The 16,326-nt window shown below is 34.2% G+C and overlaps 1 protein-coding gene and 1 pseudogene across 16 annotated transcripts in view; one reads left to right on the top strand and one right to left on the bottom strand.

Annotated features, from left to right (window-relative positions):
- The window catches only part of RIMS2 (regulating synaptic membrane exocytosis 2), a 757,916-nt gene that overhangs the window by 536,387 nt on the left and 205,203 nt on the right, over window positions 1–16,326 (bottom strand). For all 16 annotated transcript variants that reach the window (XR_013178386.1, XM_077167426.1, XM_077167432.1 and 13 more), the window contains one exon: window positions 8,887–9,197. Coding sequence is in view for 15 of the 16 variants with exons in the window: in XM_077167426.1 (XP_077023541.1) it covers window positions 8,887–9,197 (311 nt within the window). In the remaining variant the exon portion in view is untranslated. The remainder of the gene's footprint in view (window positions 1–8,886; window positions 9,198–16,326) is intronic.
- On the top strand, window positions 15,263–15,871 carry LOC143688936 (small ribosomal subunit protein eS8 pseudogene; annotated as a pseudogene).

Below are 16,326 nucleotides of genomic sequence, written 5' to 3'. Positions count from 1 at the left end.
CTTAATTTTTTATGTAGAAACCAAATTAATTTACTTATTTTATACATGTTGACATGTTTTCACAAAGATACTAGAAAAAAATAATGCTAAGAGATAAAACAAAATAAAATATCAGATTCTGTACATGAATTCCATTTTTATAAACATAGGGTTGTGGTAACAGATCAAATATGTGGAAAAGATAATTGGTTATCTATGAGTCTTTTCAGTGATGCAGTTTATTTCAATTCATTCTAATTCAATTTATATTCAACAAGTTTCTACTATTTAGAACCCGAAATAGGCGCATGTATGTAGACATAAAAATGTTGAAGACAGGATGTCTTCAAGAGGTTCAAAATTTATTAAGAGGGAAAGAAACCTCAGCAAGCATATGAGCATCAGACAGTATAATTAATGCTATAATAAAGGAATCATTTGTAAGCAAAAATATAATTCTTGCTGGAAAAAATAAGGGACAGCTTCATGTAAGCAGGAACATTTGAGCCATACTTTGAAGAATAAGTAAGACTTAGGCAAACAGACCAAGGCATACCCTCACTTAATGGTTTTGGCTCTTGCTATTTCTCTGCCTACAGTGCTTTTCATCCAGAGATCTGCGTGATTTGTTTCTTCATATATTACAGGTCTTAATTCAGAGTTAAGCAAGGTCTCTCTAATTTCCTATTTAAAATGATTATCTTTCCCATTAAAAGAAAAAAAAAAAGCCTTTTATTCCTCCTCCCCTGTACTGTTTTTTTCTATAGCACTTGTCACCAGAGCCTCAGTTACAGAACTCCAATTTGTGCCACTCAAATCTAAGTGAATGGTGCCCCCTGGTGTTCTTTCGTCCATAGCCGGTACAACCAAATACAGAGAACTCAAATTATATATTATCCAAAATACTAGATATTTCTTATTTTTTTTGTGGGTCTTCCCCAAATAAAAATATTCTCTGTGAGTGTTCTTGAAAATATTGTTCATTGCTATACCCTTAACACATAAAAAAGTCAGCATTCAAATATTTATTGAATGAATGTAATACCTAGCTGGAATAGAATTCTAAATAAAACAAATGGTATAAGGAAATATTTGAACTTTTGAAAATGAATTATTTTTTAATTAATAAGTTATTTGCTGTTACTATATTATAAGTCTCATGGAGGAAAGGAAGAAAAGTAGTGGGAGATGAGGTTTGACATAATAGAAAGCCTTAGAAATAAATGACAGGCATGAGTTTAAAAAAAAAACAAACTATTTTTCAATTGAAACTCTACTTCTAACTCTCGGATCTTGGGTAACTAAGTCAGGATAAAAAGCATATCTTAAACCCCACCTTACAACATCATTGTGGAGATTAAAATTAAATGCCTTAAAACTTTTCTCACATAGCCTAGAACATTGTAGGTACTCACTAAACATTAGTTTCTAAAGAATTAAATTTTAAGTACAAAATGGGGACATATAAAAAATGAGCAAAGGTATACTTAAAATCATTATCCTGAAAACAAAATAGAAAATGGAAAGAAGCCAATAAAGCTGAGAAACAGGAAGCCAGAAAGGAAATAAAATTGCCTAAACAAGGGCAATGACAACATCCTTATTGTAAAGAAAGGTTGAATAGAGGAAACACTACAGAAATGGAACTGACAAAAAATTAATTTATTGACTATGAGAGCCTAGGGAAAGAGATACCAGAAAATGATAAAATGATACTTAAGTATCTTGAGTAGCAAGATGATTGATGGTGCAATCAGCTGGGCTAGGGAATGATAAAGAAGAAGCTACTTCGAGAAGGAATATACACACAGATTCTGAATATTTTGATTTTGAAGTGTTTGTGGAACAAAAGGTAGGATTGTGCAGCTACAGTTGTAAATATAAGCCTGGCACATGGCAATTTCTGAACAAAAGATAAACATTTAGGAATAAATATCATTCCTACAAATGAAATATTATGTTATACGAGAAAGCCCTATTTTCCACATTCTCAAATGCCAACATAAGCCACTTAATAGTTTGTAACCTTCTTTGATGGTTGGTTCAAGTGCAGTCAGTAACAGATTTAAACCATTTTGCCATCTGGTGGCAAATATTAGAATGCATGTTCATTCTTACTCAAAAGCCGACATGATCTCTTGTAATTCCACTTATTGATGACTTTTCCAGCAATATGATACTGGGAAAGGCTCTTTTATTCTTCAATTCAGTCATAATTACTTTTTCTTTTCTCATTTTTTTTACCTTGGCTACTCATGCATTCAAACCATATAATTTAAAGAATTATTATTGGTAAAAATATAACATTCCCACTCCCCCATTACCTTCCCATCACTCACTGCATAATCTAATATACCTAGAAGACAGTTAAACAGCTATAAATATAAATGTATTCCTAAAACTCATGTTGTAAAGTTTCTTGCTTTCAACAACTACTAATTCAAGTTAAGTGATGGAAATGGGGTTTTTAAAATAGAAACATGTTTTGCACAGATAGATCAATGGAATAGAAGTTTTATAAATAGACCCTAACACCCAATAACTCAAGAAATAATAAATATGGCATCTGTTATGGGTTGAATTGTGTCTCCCTGAAAGAAATGTTATGTTCTGATCCTAGTATCTGTGTATGTGACCTCATATAGCAATAGTCATTGTAGATGGAATTAGGTTAAAATGAGGTCACTATTAGAGTAGGATGGGCCCTTCATCCAATATGATTGGTGTTTGTATAAGACGAGGAGAGGAAACAGAGACAAACATAGGGGAGAAGGCCATGTAAAGAAGAGGATGCAGCGACTGGAGTGATACATTTACAAATCAAGTAATGCCAAGAATTGCCGGCAAATACCAGGAACTAGAAGAAGTAAAGGATTCTAGTACGTGTTTCAGATGATGCACGGCCCATGCTAACATCTTGATTTTGGATTCCTAACTTCTAAAGCTGAGAGACAATACATTTCTATTGTTTTAAGCTACCAAGTCTGTGGTACTTTGCTACAGAAGGCCAAGGAAAATAATAGAATATCTCAAATCAGTGGGAAGAAAAGATTGCTCATTCCAGAAATGGTCATGGAACAAAGGAGTACCATCCAAATACAAAAAAAGAAGGTTGGGTCAGCACCTCGTAAATATTTCCCTAGTAAGTTCCAGACAGATTATCATTTTACCATGTAAACAGTAAAATAATAACAGTATTAGAAGAAATCATGGGAATGTTTTTTAAGTCTTAATAACAGTGGTTGCCAGAAGAAAAGGAAATTCAGTGGCTAAGGCATGAAGTAAGTGTATGGAATAGGGGAGATAATACACAAAAGAAGAAAAACACCATGAAGAAACACCTAGGAATTAAATTTATGAGCCATTTGTTTCCAAAATAAGATTATCTTCTCTCCTAAGGCAACCATGAAATTTTTACCATTTCTAGTTTCTTGACTCTTCATAGTTTAATCTCTTTCTTAACTACATTTTGACTGATTCCTTTTTAAAACTTAATGCCTTTTTCATCTTTTTCATTCATTTCTCTGATCTTCATGTTTGATTTTTTTCTTATTATATATTTCAAATAACTACTCTAAATAAGGTTCATGAGAATTAAGCTGCAGTTTCATAAGACAGCTTGTAGAAAAAGGCTATATAGTCCTAAAATCATGTGTAATTCACACCTAGTAAATTCAAAGTATAACTGGTTTGGTCCTACGTACCCATTCAGCCTTCTATAAATACTGACATCTCTGAAACTAATGGAAAAAGCCATTGTTGAAAAGATTGATTATGAAGAAGAATTCATTATTTCTGATTCAATTCCATAATAAATCTTAAGCATTTAGTACCAATAAAATTTCAATGAAACCAGCAATTTAGAAATGTGCCAAACAGTTAGGTATGTATTTTATCTATTTTTTTTTATTGAGGTATAACTCACATTCAGTGAAGTGCACAAAGACCTTAAATGTAACAGTTATTGGCAAATGCATACAATCATGTAATTCATATCCTTTTCAAGATACAGTACATTTCCATCACCCCGTATAGTTCTCTTAAAGCAAGCACTGATGATTTCTTCTGACAGAATTGTTTTTGTCTCTTCTTGAACTTCATATGAACATATTTTGTGTCTGACTTCTCTCATTCAGTACAATGATTCTGAGACTTATCCATGTTCTCGAGCATGTAAGAAGGCCATTCATTTAATTGATGAGTAGTACTTTTATGTGACTATACCACAATCTGCACACAGAAATAACCCATTCTCCTGCTGATGGACATGTGGGTAGGTCTCCATTTGGGGGCTACTACGGGTAAACTGTTATAAAAATTATTGTACAAGTATTTTTGTAGACATATAATTTCATTTCACTTGGGTAAATACCTAGGAGAAGATTGAGTCACTAGATAAGTGTATCTAAGAAACTGTTAAACCCTTTTCCCAAGCGCCTGTACTATATTACATGTTTTATACTCCCGTTAGCAAGGTTTAAGACGTCCAAACACGTTGCCAAATTCTTTGATTGTTGTTTCAAATTGTAGCCTTCCTAGTGGATGCATCGAAATACCTCTTTATAGTTTTGATTTGCTTTTCCCAAATGACTAAGGACAAAGATACTCCCTTGTGTTTATTAGCCATTGTGAATTTCCTTTTACGAAGAGCATATTCCAATTTCTGAACATTTTTACTGGATTATTTTTATTTTTGTTATTGAATTATAAGAGTTCCTCATAAATTCCTTACAGCTATATGCATTGAAATCATTTTCTTGAAATCTTTGGCTTGCTTATATATTTTCTTATTGGTGACTTTTGATGAACTGAAATTTTTATTTTGAGGAAGTCTAATTTGACATTTTATTCCTTTTATGATTAGTGCTTTCTGTGTATCATCTAAGAAATCATTGCCTAATCTATCATGAAGATATTCTATATTTCCTTCTAAAAACTTTATTATTTTAGCCTAAATCAAGATCACAGTGACTTTCTCCTATATTTTCTTTCAGAAATTTTATACTTTTACATTTTACATTTAGGTCCATGACCCATTTTCAGTATGGTGAAATGTAAGCTTCAAACTTTTTTTTGTATATGGATATCCAGTTGTTACTCCACCATTTGTTGAAAAAACTATCCTTTCTTCGCTATTATTTTTGCAACTTTGTCAAAAATCATTTGTCAATATATGTGTGGATCTATATTTGGACTCTCTGATCTGTTGCATCAATCTATTTGTAATCTTTATACTAATATTACAATGTTTTGATTACTACAGATTTTATAATGTCTTCAAATCAAGTAGTTAGGCCTGTAACTTTACTCTATTTAAAAGTTATTTCGGTTATTCCAAAGTCCTTTACATTTCTATATGAATTTTAGAATCTATTTGTATATATAAGTCACATTAGGGAGAAATGACATCTTCACAATATTAAGTCTTCTAACCCATGAACACAGTTTATCACCCACTTATTTAGGTCTTTCACTTCTTTCATCAGTGTTTCATTGTTTTCAGCATATAGATTCTATACTTTTTTTTTTTGCATGGGCAGGCACCAGGAATCAAACCTGGGTCTTCATCACGGCAGGCGACAACTCTGCCTGCTGAGCCACTGTGACCCATTCCCTGAACATATTTTATTAGATTTATACCTTAAGTACTTCACATTTCTGCTGCTGGTGTAAATGTATTTCCTATTTTGCATTTAAGTTGATAAGCATTCACAATATTTCTTAATAAATGAATTTAGTAAATATTTGTTTACTCAAAACTAAGGCCTACAGCCAAGTTGGTATTCATTCATTCCATAAAAACTAAGTGCCTACCTACAAGGCACAGTGCTAAGACTGTGAGAGAAGCCAAGTCATAAAACAGATCAATACAATTACAGCATGTAATACAGCATGTACCAGAAGATTAATCTAAAGCTTTCTAAAAAAGGGAAATGTAACATACTTTTCTATTTCTCAAACACAGTTCTAGGTCCACAGAAATTCAAAATTAATTGAACTGAAGTTGCCCTTTGTTGAGACTCATTGTTTCTGAATAATATTGAAGAAAAAAAATAATATTTTGAACTGGAATTATATACTTTATCAGTAGCTCCATTTCACTGCCCAACTCAAATATTGCTAGAATACCCATTCTGGTAAGTAAAACGAAAGAGAGACACAGAGAGGTAAATGGGAGAGGGCAGGAGTGGGGTAGGAGAGAGAAACAAGAAAGGAAAGCAGGCTTAATTAAAATAATTTAAATAAATGACACAAGAATATGGGCAAATTTAAAGGAGAAAATTTAGCAGCCCTAAGATAATTACTCTCTAAAACACAATTTGGAAAACTTTTTCTGTAAAGAATCAAGTAGTAAATATTTTAAGCTATCAGATCCATATGATCGCTGTCACAATTACTCAACACTAGATTTGTAGTGCGAAAGCAGCTATGATGGTTAGGTTCTGGTGTCATCTTGGCCAAATGATTATACCCAGTCATCTGGTCAGGCAAGCACTGGTCTGGCCATTGCTGCAAGGATATTTTGTGGCTGGTTGATAACTGGAAGGCTGGTATATTAAATCAACAAGTCAGTTGACTGCATCTGTGACTGATTACATCAGCAATCAACTAAGGCATATCTCCTACAATGAGATAATCCAGTTAGGTGAAGGCTTTTAAGGAATAAGACTCTTTCACTGCTTCTTCAGCCAGAAACTTCTCCTGTGAAGTTTGTCCAGATCCTTCATCAGAGCTGACAGCTTCACAACCTGCCCCACAGATTTTGGACTCTTCCATTCCCACAGCTGCGTGAGGCTCCTTTATAAATCTCATATTTACAGATCTCTCCTGTTGGTTCCGTTTCTCTAGAGAACCCTGACTGACACAGCAGCCATAGTTAATAAGTAAGTGAATCGATACAGATATGTTCCAATAAAACTTTATGTACATAAACAAGCACCAATCAGATTTGGCTCTGCTGACCCTCTGCTCCAGGAAAAAAAATTTGAAGGGCTCATTATTGGTCATATATGTACGACTATAAATGAACTTTAGAATTTGCTTTAAAGAACAGGAAAATGCTCTTTATTGCCAATGATAAGAGGAGTCTAATTATTTTTGAAAAGATAGTATTTTCTGAATATGTTTGTGCAAATTATAACCAATTCCATCTTCTATGCATAACTACCGAATTTGATGTTAAAATCTAATTTCTTTCCTGACTAAAAGTAATTCTTATAAACTAAAGGAGCTGTTGATTTTACTTCTGTGAGGGTCAGAAAAATATATAATTACAAAATACTTTGAGTCATTAAAATACATAAGTTAATTGATAGCCGCCAAAGACATCAGGCAAAAGAGAAGGGAATAAAAAAGGAACCACTACATATTGCTTTCCACAGACTCTGGCCACAAGAATATGCTTGGCCAGTGAGTTCCAGGGAGTTAACAACCCCAGAAACAGCTTTGAACCAATAAACAAGAAGAATTGATGGATAAATAACCCCGTTTCCTTGCCCTTTTTGAGGGATATCTCAGAGGTAATTCTACCCTTTCTCCTGTAAGTCCCAGTAAGATTGAGATGCAGTTGCCAACAGCGGTAACCTGCTCTTTAATGCGCCCAGTATTGTTCCTTTACCTGAATTATTTCCTGCTCCCCTACAAGTGGTGTCTAGTATTTCCCTCCATATGAATTATCTGCACTCAAATCTTTGTGTAAAGTGGAATGCGTTAAGATTGCCCTCTAATCTTAAAATTCTTGGATTCCTAAGGTTTTTTACTGAGATGGGTACACAGTCTTTCAACCATGAAACCACCATTGTTTTGCCCAAAGATAGGATCCATATTCTTTTTCACTTTTACTAGCTTCCTTAAGGTACTCCATAAATTTCTTCAATTCAAAAAATGAAATGGTGCAGCCATAATTTTATTTTTCACCCAAGACAAAGCAATATAATGGGGAAATGGTTGAATGCATCAATCTGAAGTGGTTCTTAGTTGGCTTACCTGTTATAATGACTGCTCAAAAATATCCTAAAAGTACAATTTAGATTTGTTTTTCCACAAATGCACAACTTAGTATTTGCTCACATAGAACGTATTGCCACTTATAGACAATAAAGATTTGTTTTTCCAAAAATGCACAACTTAGTATTTGCTCACATAGAAGGTATTTGTCACTTCTAGACAATAGAAATAGTAGAAACCAGACTTTTCTAATGGAACAGAGAAATAAGGAATAGAAAAATAAGTTACCCATGAAAATTTTTCATTAGAGAAATAAGATATAGAAAAATAAGTTACCTATGAAAAATTTTCATTCTCCTTCTTCCAAAGATTGAAAATAAGAACTAAAAAGGACTATAAACACTGTTTTTAAAAGTCTAACACTTTGAACATAAACTCCATAGAACAGCTAAATAACTGAGCCAAACTAGTAATGAGTTAGCCCATGGTTATATCAAACTCATGATATCCTTACCTGCAAACCTATTATTTCATCTGTCTTTACATGCTTGAAAAACCACTTCAACCTCCAGCCAAAGCTAGAACCCTTGCAGGTATCCTCAATTTATCCCATACCCTTAGCTCCTACTTCCAGATAGTCCCATCAATCCAAACTCTGTAAAGTGTCATTTCTTCTTCATTTCCATTGCTCCTAGTTTAAAGCATTTAGCATATCTTTCCTAATAACATCCTATCTAAATTCCCTGTTTTCTTTATCTTTCTTATTATGGAAAATATATCTGATAACCTGAAACTCCCACATCAAACATAAAATAGTTCAAAACTATGATAGAAATCACATTCAGCATTTACACTACATTTAAACAACTCATGTTACTTAAACATTTCATGTAATTTTATTTCTGTTTGGAATGAAAATAAAAATATTATGTTTACCTGAAGATCAAACAAAATGTTTACCTGTCAGAAGCCATGTCACTGGTAATTTGGTGCTTCACTCCTGACCCATTTTTAATAGAATCCTGTCTTGTGAGCCCATGAGATCGACTCTTCTCCACTGCAGGTACAGAGAAATCACCTGAGGGTCCTTGGAACTGAGCCTGCTCATGTAGTTTTGCTTTCTTCTCTTGAGGCGCTTCTTCATTTCGCAGTCCTCGGAGACCCTTTTGATCAGTTTGCTGTGGCGTGTTAGATCCACTATTATAGAACCACGCTCCTGATTTTGTGAGGATTTCTTGTTGTTTTCGGCACAAGTTACATACCCACATAACCTACACATAAATACACAGGGAAAGGAAATAATATTTCAGAAAACACAAACAAAAAAGGAGGCAATCCAAGCAACAACAACAACAAAAATATAAATATCTATACGCACACACACTTTTCTGAAGTTAATATGTAATCTAGAGTAACTTTACCATTATACAATTTATTCTTTCCTTTAATTTTTTCAGAATAATCATAATGAAATAGACAAATTTTCACTGACTGTGAAATAACAAACTAGTTTAAATGACTAGCTGTTTTATATTCTTCAGCTATTTTGTGACTCAAGTGAGGAACATGATATGGTATCCATAAAATGGGTTTTGAAGTCAAACAGACCTGTGTTTAAATACCAATTCAAGATTACAAACCTTACAATCTTCAACAAGATATTAAACCTCCACATCTATGAAACTTGGTGCCGTAATGACAAGAAAGGAAATGAGTATAATACACTTATTTTGCTATAAATTTTGAGGGTCAAAGATTAGAAATAATTTACATAAAATGTCTAGCACAATACTTGGCATTAGGTTTCCAGTAAATTATTTATTAATATTAGGTTAATCTTCTATCATCAACTATAAGTTTCTGAGGGGCGTTTTCATTTCTTTCAAATAGGTACTAACGGCTATAATAATACTAGGAATATTTTTGATCCTCGATAAACACATTAATTGTTCACAATTTGTAGACACTTTAGTCTTCTAACATGTTTTTCAGACTTTAAGAATTTAAGTATATTATAATTAATATCTGTGTGACCACAAAACCTTCCACCCTCTTCTGAAAAATATCTTTTTCAGATATATCATCGTGAAATAAAAATGAGTTCATATTTCAGGTGAGTGTTTTATGATGTTTTGTTTATGTCAAATACAGAATCTGACATAGCTCTTCAGGTTGCTAAACATTTTTTCACAGTTTAAATAAATTATAACAATATAATCACAGTAAAAGAAATACTTAACATGACGTTTGGTATAAGGATGTTTGTAAAATACCATTTAAAATATGTTTAACTGTCCATTACTCCACTTCATATTGCTTGTATAATATGAATCATACAGCCTTGTCCTTAATATTTTTTGTTTCTTCCCTCACTGAATTGTATACACATTTCTTTTATTCCCATCTTATTGAGGACAAAGACTATTTCAATTTGCATAAGTCCTTATAAATCATAGAATGGTAAGACCTTATAAATTTGCTAACTTAAATACTTTTGAAGCCCCTATGAGGGAAATACCATAAAAATATATCTGTTATTAATAAACAAAGACTTATGTTCATCTAATTCTAAAAGAAATGGTCATCAATAATATCAATACATGTGCCTATGTTATTTTTATTATGAGAAATCATCTTCAACATAAAAATAACAGTATCTTCGTCAAATTAAAAAAAATTAATCTACCTAGTTCAAATTTTTTTGCTATAATTAATTTGAATATAGATTCAATACAATTCTATCTAACCTTCCAAAACCTGACAGGTCAAATGGCAACCAAAAAAATCTTCAGCATTTTGTTGCCATCTTGTGACAATTATTGGTATTGCAGATATTTTTTAAAAAGTAAAATGACACTAAATACAGAACCACAAAATAACATAAAAATACAAACAAAGTTGAATTTTAACTTTTCTGTTTTATTTTAAACAAATTTTATTAACATCATAGTGATAATATACTATTTTATATTAAATTATGAGTATTTGGAATAAGCCACACTCAGTATTGAAGAATAAGGTGCTTTGTGTCAGGTAATTGCCTATGTAATAGAAAAAAGTTTGTGGAACAAACAATTAATCAATCACTATCACCTGCAGAAACAACCTTTGCTGCTTCATATCTGTCACAAGTTAAGCAGGTTATTTAACCTCTTCTGAAGTAGCATTATCAAAGAACATCCCTGGTACAAGAGCGTAGATACCACCTCAGAACTCCTCAGAAGTGCATATTCTCAGGTCTCACCTGAAACCTACTGAATCAGGCACCCTGGGGAGGGACCCAGAAATCTGATTTAACAAGCCCTGCAGGTGATTCTGATGCAAGTAAGGTTTGAGAACCACTCGTTTTAGGGCAGACATTCCCAAATCGATATGTTGAATGGGTTGCAAATGTGCCCTTCAGAGGGACTAGGAAAGGCCTGCAAAGACAATGATAAGTCTTGACAGTTTACCTCAGTATGAACTACTCATTGTACAAATACTATCATTTTCTTTGTAGCCCAAGATGGGAAAAGGGCTAGAAAGCACTATGGGCTCCATTTTCCTCAGCTGTTAAATAGGGCTTATAATAACTAGTGGCTATGAATTTAAAATGAATCCACTATAAGGTGTGCAGAATGGTGCCTGATTCCTATTAAAGATTCTCTATTTATTAATATCCTTCCCACACTCTCTGGGCCATCCACACTGGCTGCTCCTCTCCTGACTACATCCTATGTTCACTCCTAAACAGCTAGCTCCTAGTGAGGCAGGTTAGATAGGGGAGGAGGGAGGAGGAAGTGGCCCTAAGACCCATAACAAAAAGTTACTTTTGACACGCACACACCTACCCAGCCCCTGCACACCTAGCCCTCATTCAGGTTGGCACCTGAAAAGAACCAATAAAAAGTGCAGCTCATCAATTCCTCATCAGTATAGCTAAAGGGAGAAGGGCCCCTCCAAGTCTTCATGATATAAGAATCCAGAACTAGGACTGCTTCTCCTCCTTTGGAGAATGCATTGTGCATCTTTCTTCAAGAATGTACTTTTCGCTATGCATTAAAGTTTTGAGCTGTGCACGCTGGCTAGCCTTTGGATTCTTTAGCTGTACACACTGACTAGTCTTTGAGTTCTTTTCTGCAGTTGAATCAAGAACCTTCATGGCGTCAGCCCTTAGTGGAGGTCTCAACTACACCAAGAATTCCTGGGGCTCTCCAGCATCAAGCTTATTGAAGTACTTGGCTGTACATACTGATAGTCCTTGAATTATTTCCTGTGACTGAGTCAAAATCCCTCCCAATGCCAGCCCTTGGTTAAGGTCTTGATTTATCCAGGAACTCCCAGGGTTCTCTGGCATCACTAGTATCCCCATATTCTAACATCCAATACACATTTCTTTCCTTCTTTTACCATTTCTTCCCACTCTTGAATAACTCCTTAAACTTTAAAGTTCAAGAAGCCTAAATGCTTCACTTCAAGCTGTATAAAGAAACTGATGCTTTTACTTGGAGCCCTTTGCACACATAGCTTATATATAAAGTGATCTTGAACTTTATGCACACACTATGAGATGATTTTCTAATAACTGGCTATGAAGTGACTAATGTCTAAATAAATTTTGTGTTCATCTCAGGGCTCTTGCTAATGGAGCCCTTTAACCAAATAAGTTAACTATCAACTGTATCTTACTATGAATGCTGTTTAAAAAATATCTTAGAAATGTATATGCCTGTAAATCTCAATGGTAAAAGTCTACCAGTTTTCAGGTCATAATTATGAAAAACATCTAGGCCCTGAAAATACAAAGACATATAGGATTCAAAGTTATAAAGTACTATTGCCTTCAGCCCGAAATATGCCAATTGTTTAAAGTAATAGAGCACAACGTCAACAGATGGAATGCTCCCAAATGTCCCAAATTTGTCACATATTACCAGATATTCCACTCCATAAACACCTTTAGTGGGGTTGAAAGGGAGAATAAACTGAGAAAAGTACAAATCTTTTTAAACCACAAAAATGGCAAATAGCTCATCTGAATTGGCAAAGAAAGCAAAAACCAAAATGATGTTAAATTTATATAAGAAGAATTTAAAGGAATCTAAAAGTCTATAAAACTTGGTGACATTTGGCTAAAAAAGGATAATAGAGTAATTTGGAAAAGAGAAGGATTATTTGTTAAAGGCTAGTGCTAATGAGACCATAATCCAAGCTCATATGACCCAGCTAAATCTGCACAGAAAAAAAATTTACTAGACTGCCTCTAACCATTGCCAGCCTGTTTAAAAATGTGTATAATTGTCAGAGAAGAAATAAGGTGAAAAAGTGTAAGCTGATCTATGTAATTCTCACAGGACTAGAAAGTCATGGAAAAGGCTTGCTAGCTTTTCCTCTTGGGAAATTATATTTCCCAGTCTTCCTTTAGTTAGGGGTAGCCATGGCCACATGACTATGCTGTGGCCCAAAGATTATAAATGGAAGTGATGTTTTACCACTTCCATGATCATTAAAAACTTTCATATTGTATCTGTTTGCTCTGCACTCAAGACCCTAGGGGATAAAGGAGTCACAAAAGAAAAGGGGCCTGGATCCCTGAGCGAGAACTTGAAAATAAACCCTTTACTGACCAGGCACCCCAGTGTGGATTTCATGTAGGTGATAAATAAGCTTCTATCATGTTGAGTGACAGAAATTATTTTGGTTTATCTTTTATAGTTAATAGCATTACCTTAAAACTAATTCAAATGCTTTTTAAAAGTACAAGTTCTATTGAATAAGCAACAGTAGCACAATATTTGTGTGTACAGAACAATGCATTACTAAAGGAACCAACCCTGACACAGGAGAGCCAATTGTATGCATCTCTTCCCACCTCAGGGAAATAACAAGTGTAGCTTGAAATTGGATATGGTGGATGTATTTAGACTTCACAAATCTGAAAAGGTTACACATCAGAGGTTTTTCTTTCAGAGAGCCAGCTATTAAACACATACCAGCATACCACTGAGTACATATACCTACTATATGCTACTAAAAGAATACTACATTCAGTATCAGTAAGTAAACTTGAATTAAGCTGCAACTTAAGATAAAAATTAATTCAAATATACAAAATTCCAATTTATTTTTAGATAGCAAAAACTATTAACACAAATTTATGAATTATTCATTCATTCATACAATATTCACTAAGTGCCTAGTAAATGCCAGATATATATGCTAAATAGATGCTAAAATATGATAAGTTTTGGTGAGTATCAATAGCAGCTAAAAGAATCAAACAACTATGAATAAATCTATCCAAGGATGTAAAGGATTTGTACATAGAAAACTACAAAATATTGCTGAAAGAAGTTAAAGACCCAAATAATGGAAAGACATTCCATGTTCATGAATTGGAAGACTAAATATCATTAAGATGTTGATCTTACCCATAGCAATTTATATATCAAATGCAATCATAATCAAAATCCCAACAACCTTTTTTCCAGAAATGGAAAAGCCAATCATTAAATTTATATGAGACCATAAGGGACCCAAAATTAGCTAAAGCCATCTTGAAAAAGAAGAATGAAGTTTTAGACTCACACTTCTTAATCTTAATCTTATTACCAAGCTACAGTAATCAAAATAACATGGTATTGGCACAAGCACAGGCATACAGACCAATGGAATCAAATTGAGAACCCAGAAATCAACACTCCCATTTATGGCCAACTGATTTTTGACAAGAGCAAAGACTTTCAGTTGGGAAAGAATAGTCTCTTCAACAAATGGTGATGGGAGAATTGGTTCCCCATTTGCAAAACAAAAAAAGGACCACTACCTCACACTATATACCAAAAAAAAAAAAAAAAAATTCAACATGGATCAGAGACCATAATATAAGAGCTAAAATTATCAAAGTCCTAGAATAAAATGCAGGAAAGCATCTTCAGGAGTTTTGTTAGGCAATGGTTTCTGAGGCTTTATACCAAAAGCACAGGCAACAAAAGAAATAGATAAATGGGACTCATCAAAATTTAAAACTTTTGTTCCTCAAAGGACTTTATCATGAAAGTAAAATGACAACCTATCCAATGGGGAAAATATTTGTAAACCACATATCCAACAAAGGATTAATATACAGAAAAGAAATCCTTCAACTCAACAACAAAAAGGCAAACAACTCAATCTGAGCAAAAGACATGAACAGACATCTCTCCAAAGAACATATACAAATGGCCAGAACACACATGAAAAGATGCTCAAAATCATTAGCCATCAAGGAAATATGAATCAAAAATCACAATGAGATAACATTTCACACTCATTAGATATAACAAATACTGGAGCTCTTTCCAGCCAGTGCCATGCAATGGGCATCTCTCTAGGACACAAGTGCCACAAGACCAGGGGCAAGTAAAAGCCCTACCACAAGAAGCAGAAGTATGAGCTAGGACGCCTGGCTGCCAACACAAAGACTGGTCCCCATCACATACACACAGTTCAGGTGCAAGGAAGCAACAAGAAGTACCGTGCCCTGAGGCTGGATGTGGGGAACCTCCCCTGGGGGTCTGAGTGTTGAACTTGCAAAACCAAAGATCATCGATGTTGTCTACAATGCATCCAATAATAAGCTGGTCTGCACCAAGACCCTAGTGAAGAACTGTATTGTGCTCATCAACAGCACACTGTATTGGCAGTGGTATGAGTCTCACTATGTTCTGCCCTTGAGCCGCAAGAAGAGGGCCAAGCTGACTCCTGGGGAGAAAGAAATTTTAAACAAAAAATAATCAAAGAAAATCCAGAAGAAATATGATGAAAAGAAAAAGAATGCCAAGATCTTCTTGAGGAGTAGCAGGGCAAGCTTGTTGTCTGTATTGCTTCAAGGCCAGGCCAGTGTGGCCAAGCAGATGGCCATGTGCTAGAAAGCAAGGATCTAGAGTTTTATCTGAGGGAAATAAAAGCTTGGAAGGGCAAATAATTCCTCCCTCCCATCCTAATAAAAATGTTTTCTAAATAAAAAACATTAAAATTTTAAAGAAAAGAACAAGTGAATATAGCTCAAAGGTCACAGATGTTGCTATAGCATTTAAAGTCTAGTGGGAAAGACAAAAAGCAAATGAACAAATGCACAAATTAGGTCAATATTATATTGTTGTGATAAATGTGATCAAAGAAATGCATGCATACCACAGCCTCCCGAATGCCTTTATCTTCCCTAGCCCAAACTGGGTTTGGAAGAAAACAAAATAAGAACTCAAGGATGTCTGCTGTGATGGGTGGCCTCTAATTATTTTTCTCCTGATTTATAAGAGGCCTGACAATCCAGAGAGGCTCCACCACAGCCTTACTTTAAGTCTTCCCATCATCAGGTCCATGGCATCACAGTCTCCCGAAAGGCAGGATTCAGTGGCATTCTGTGCTACTAATCTACAA

Source organism: Tamandua tetradactyla, chromosome 6 (assembly GCF_023851605.1).
Source record: "Tamandua tetradactyla isolate mTamTet1 chromosome 6, mTamTet1.pri, whole genome shotgun sequence".
Lineage (NCBI taxonomy): Eukaryota > Metazoa > Chordata > Mammalia > Pilosa > Myrmecophagidae > Tamandua > Tamandua tetradactyla.
The sequence above is the reverse complement of the archived record's forward strand: the minus strand, read 5'-3'. Positions and strand labels throughout refer to the sequence as shown.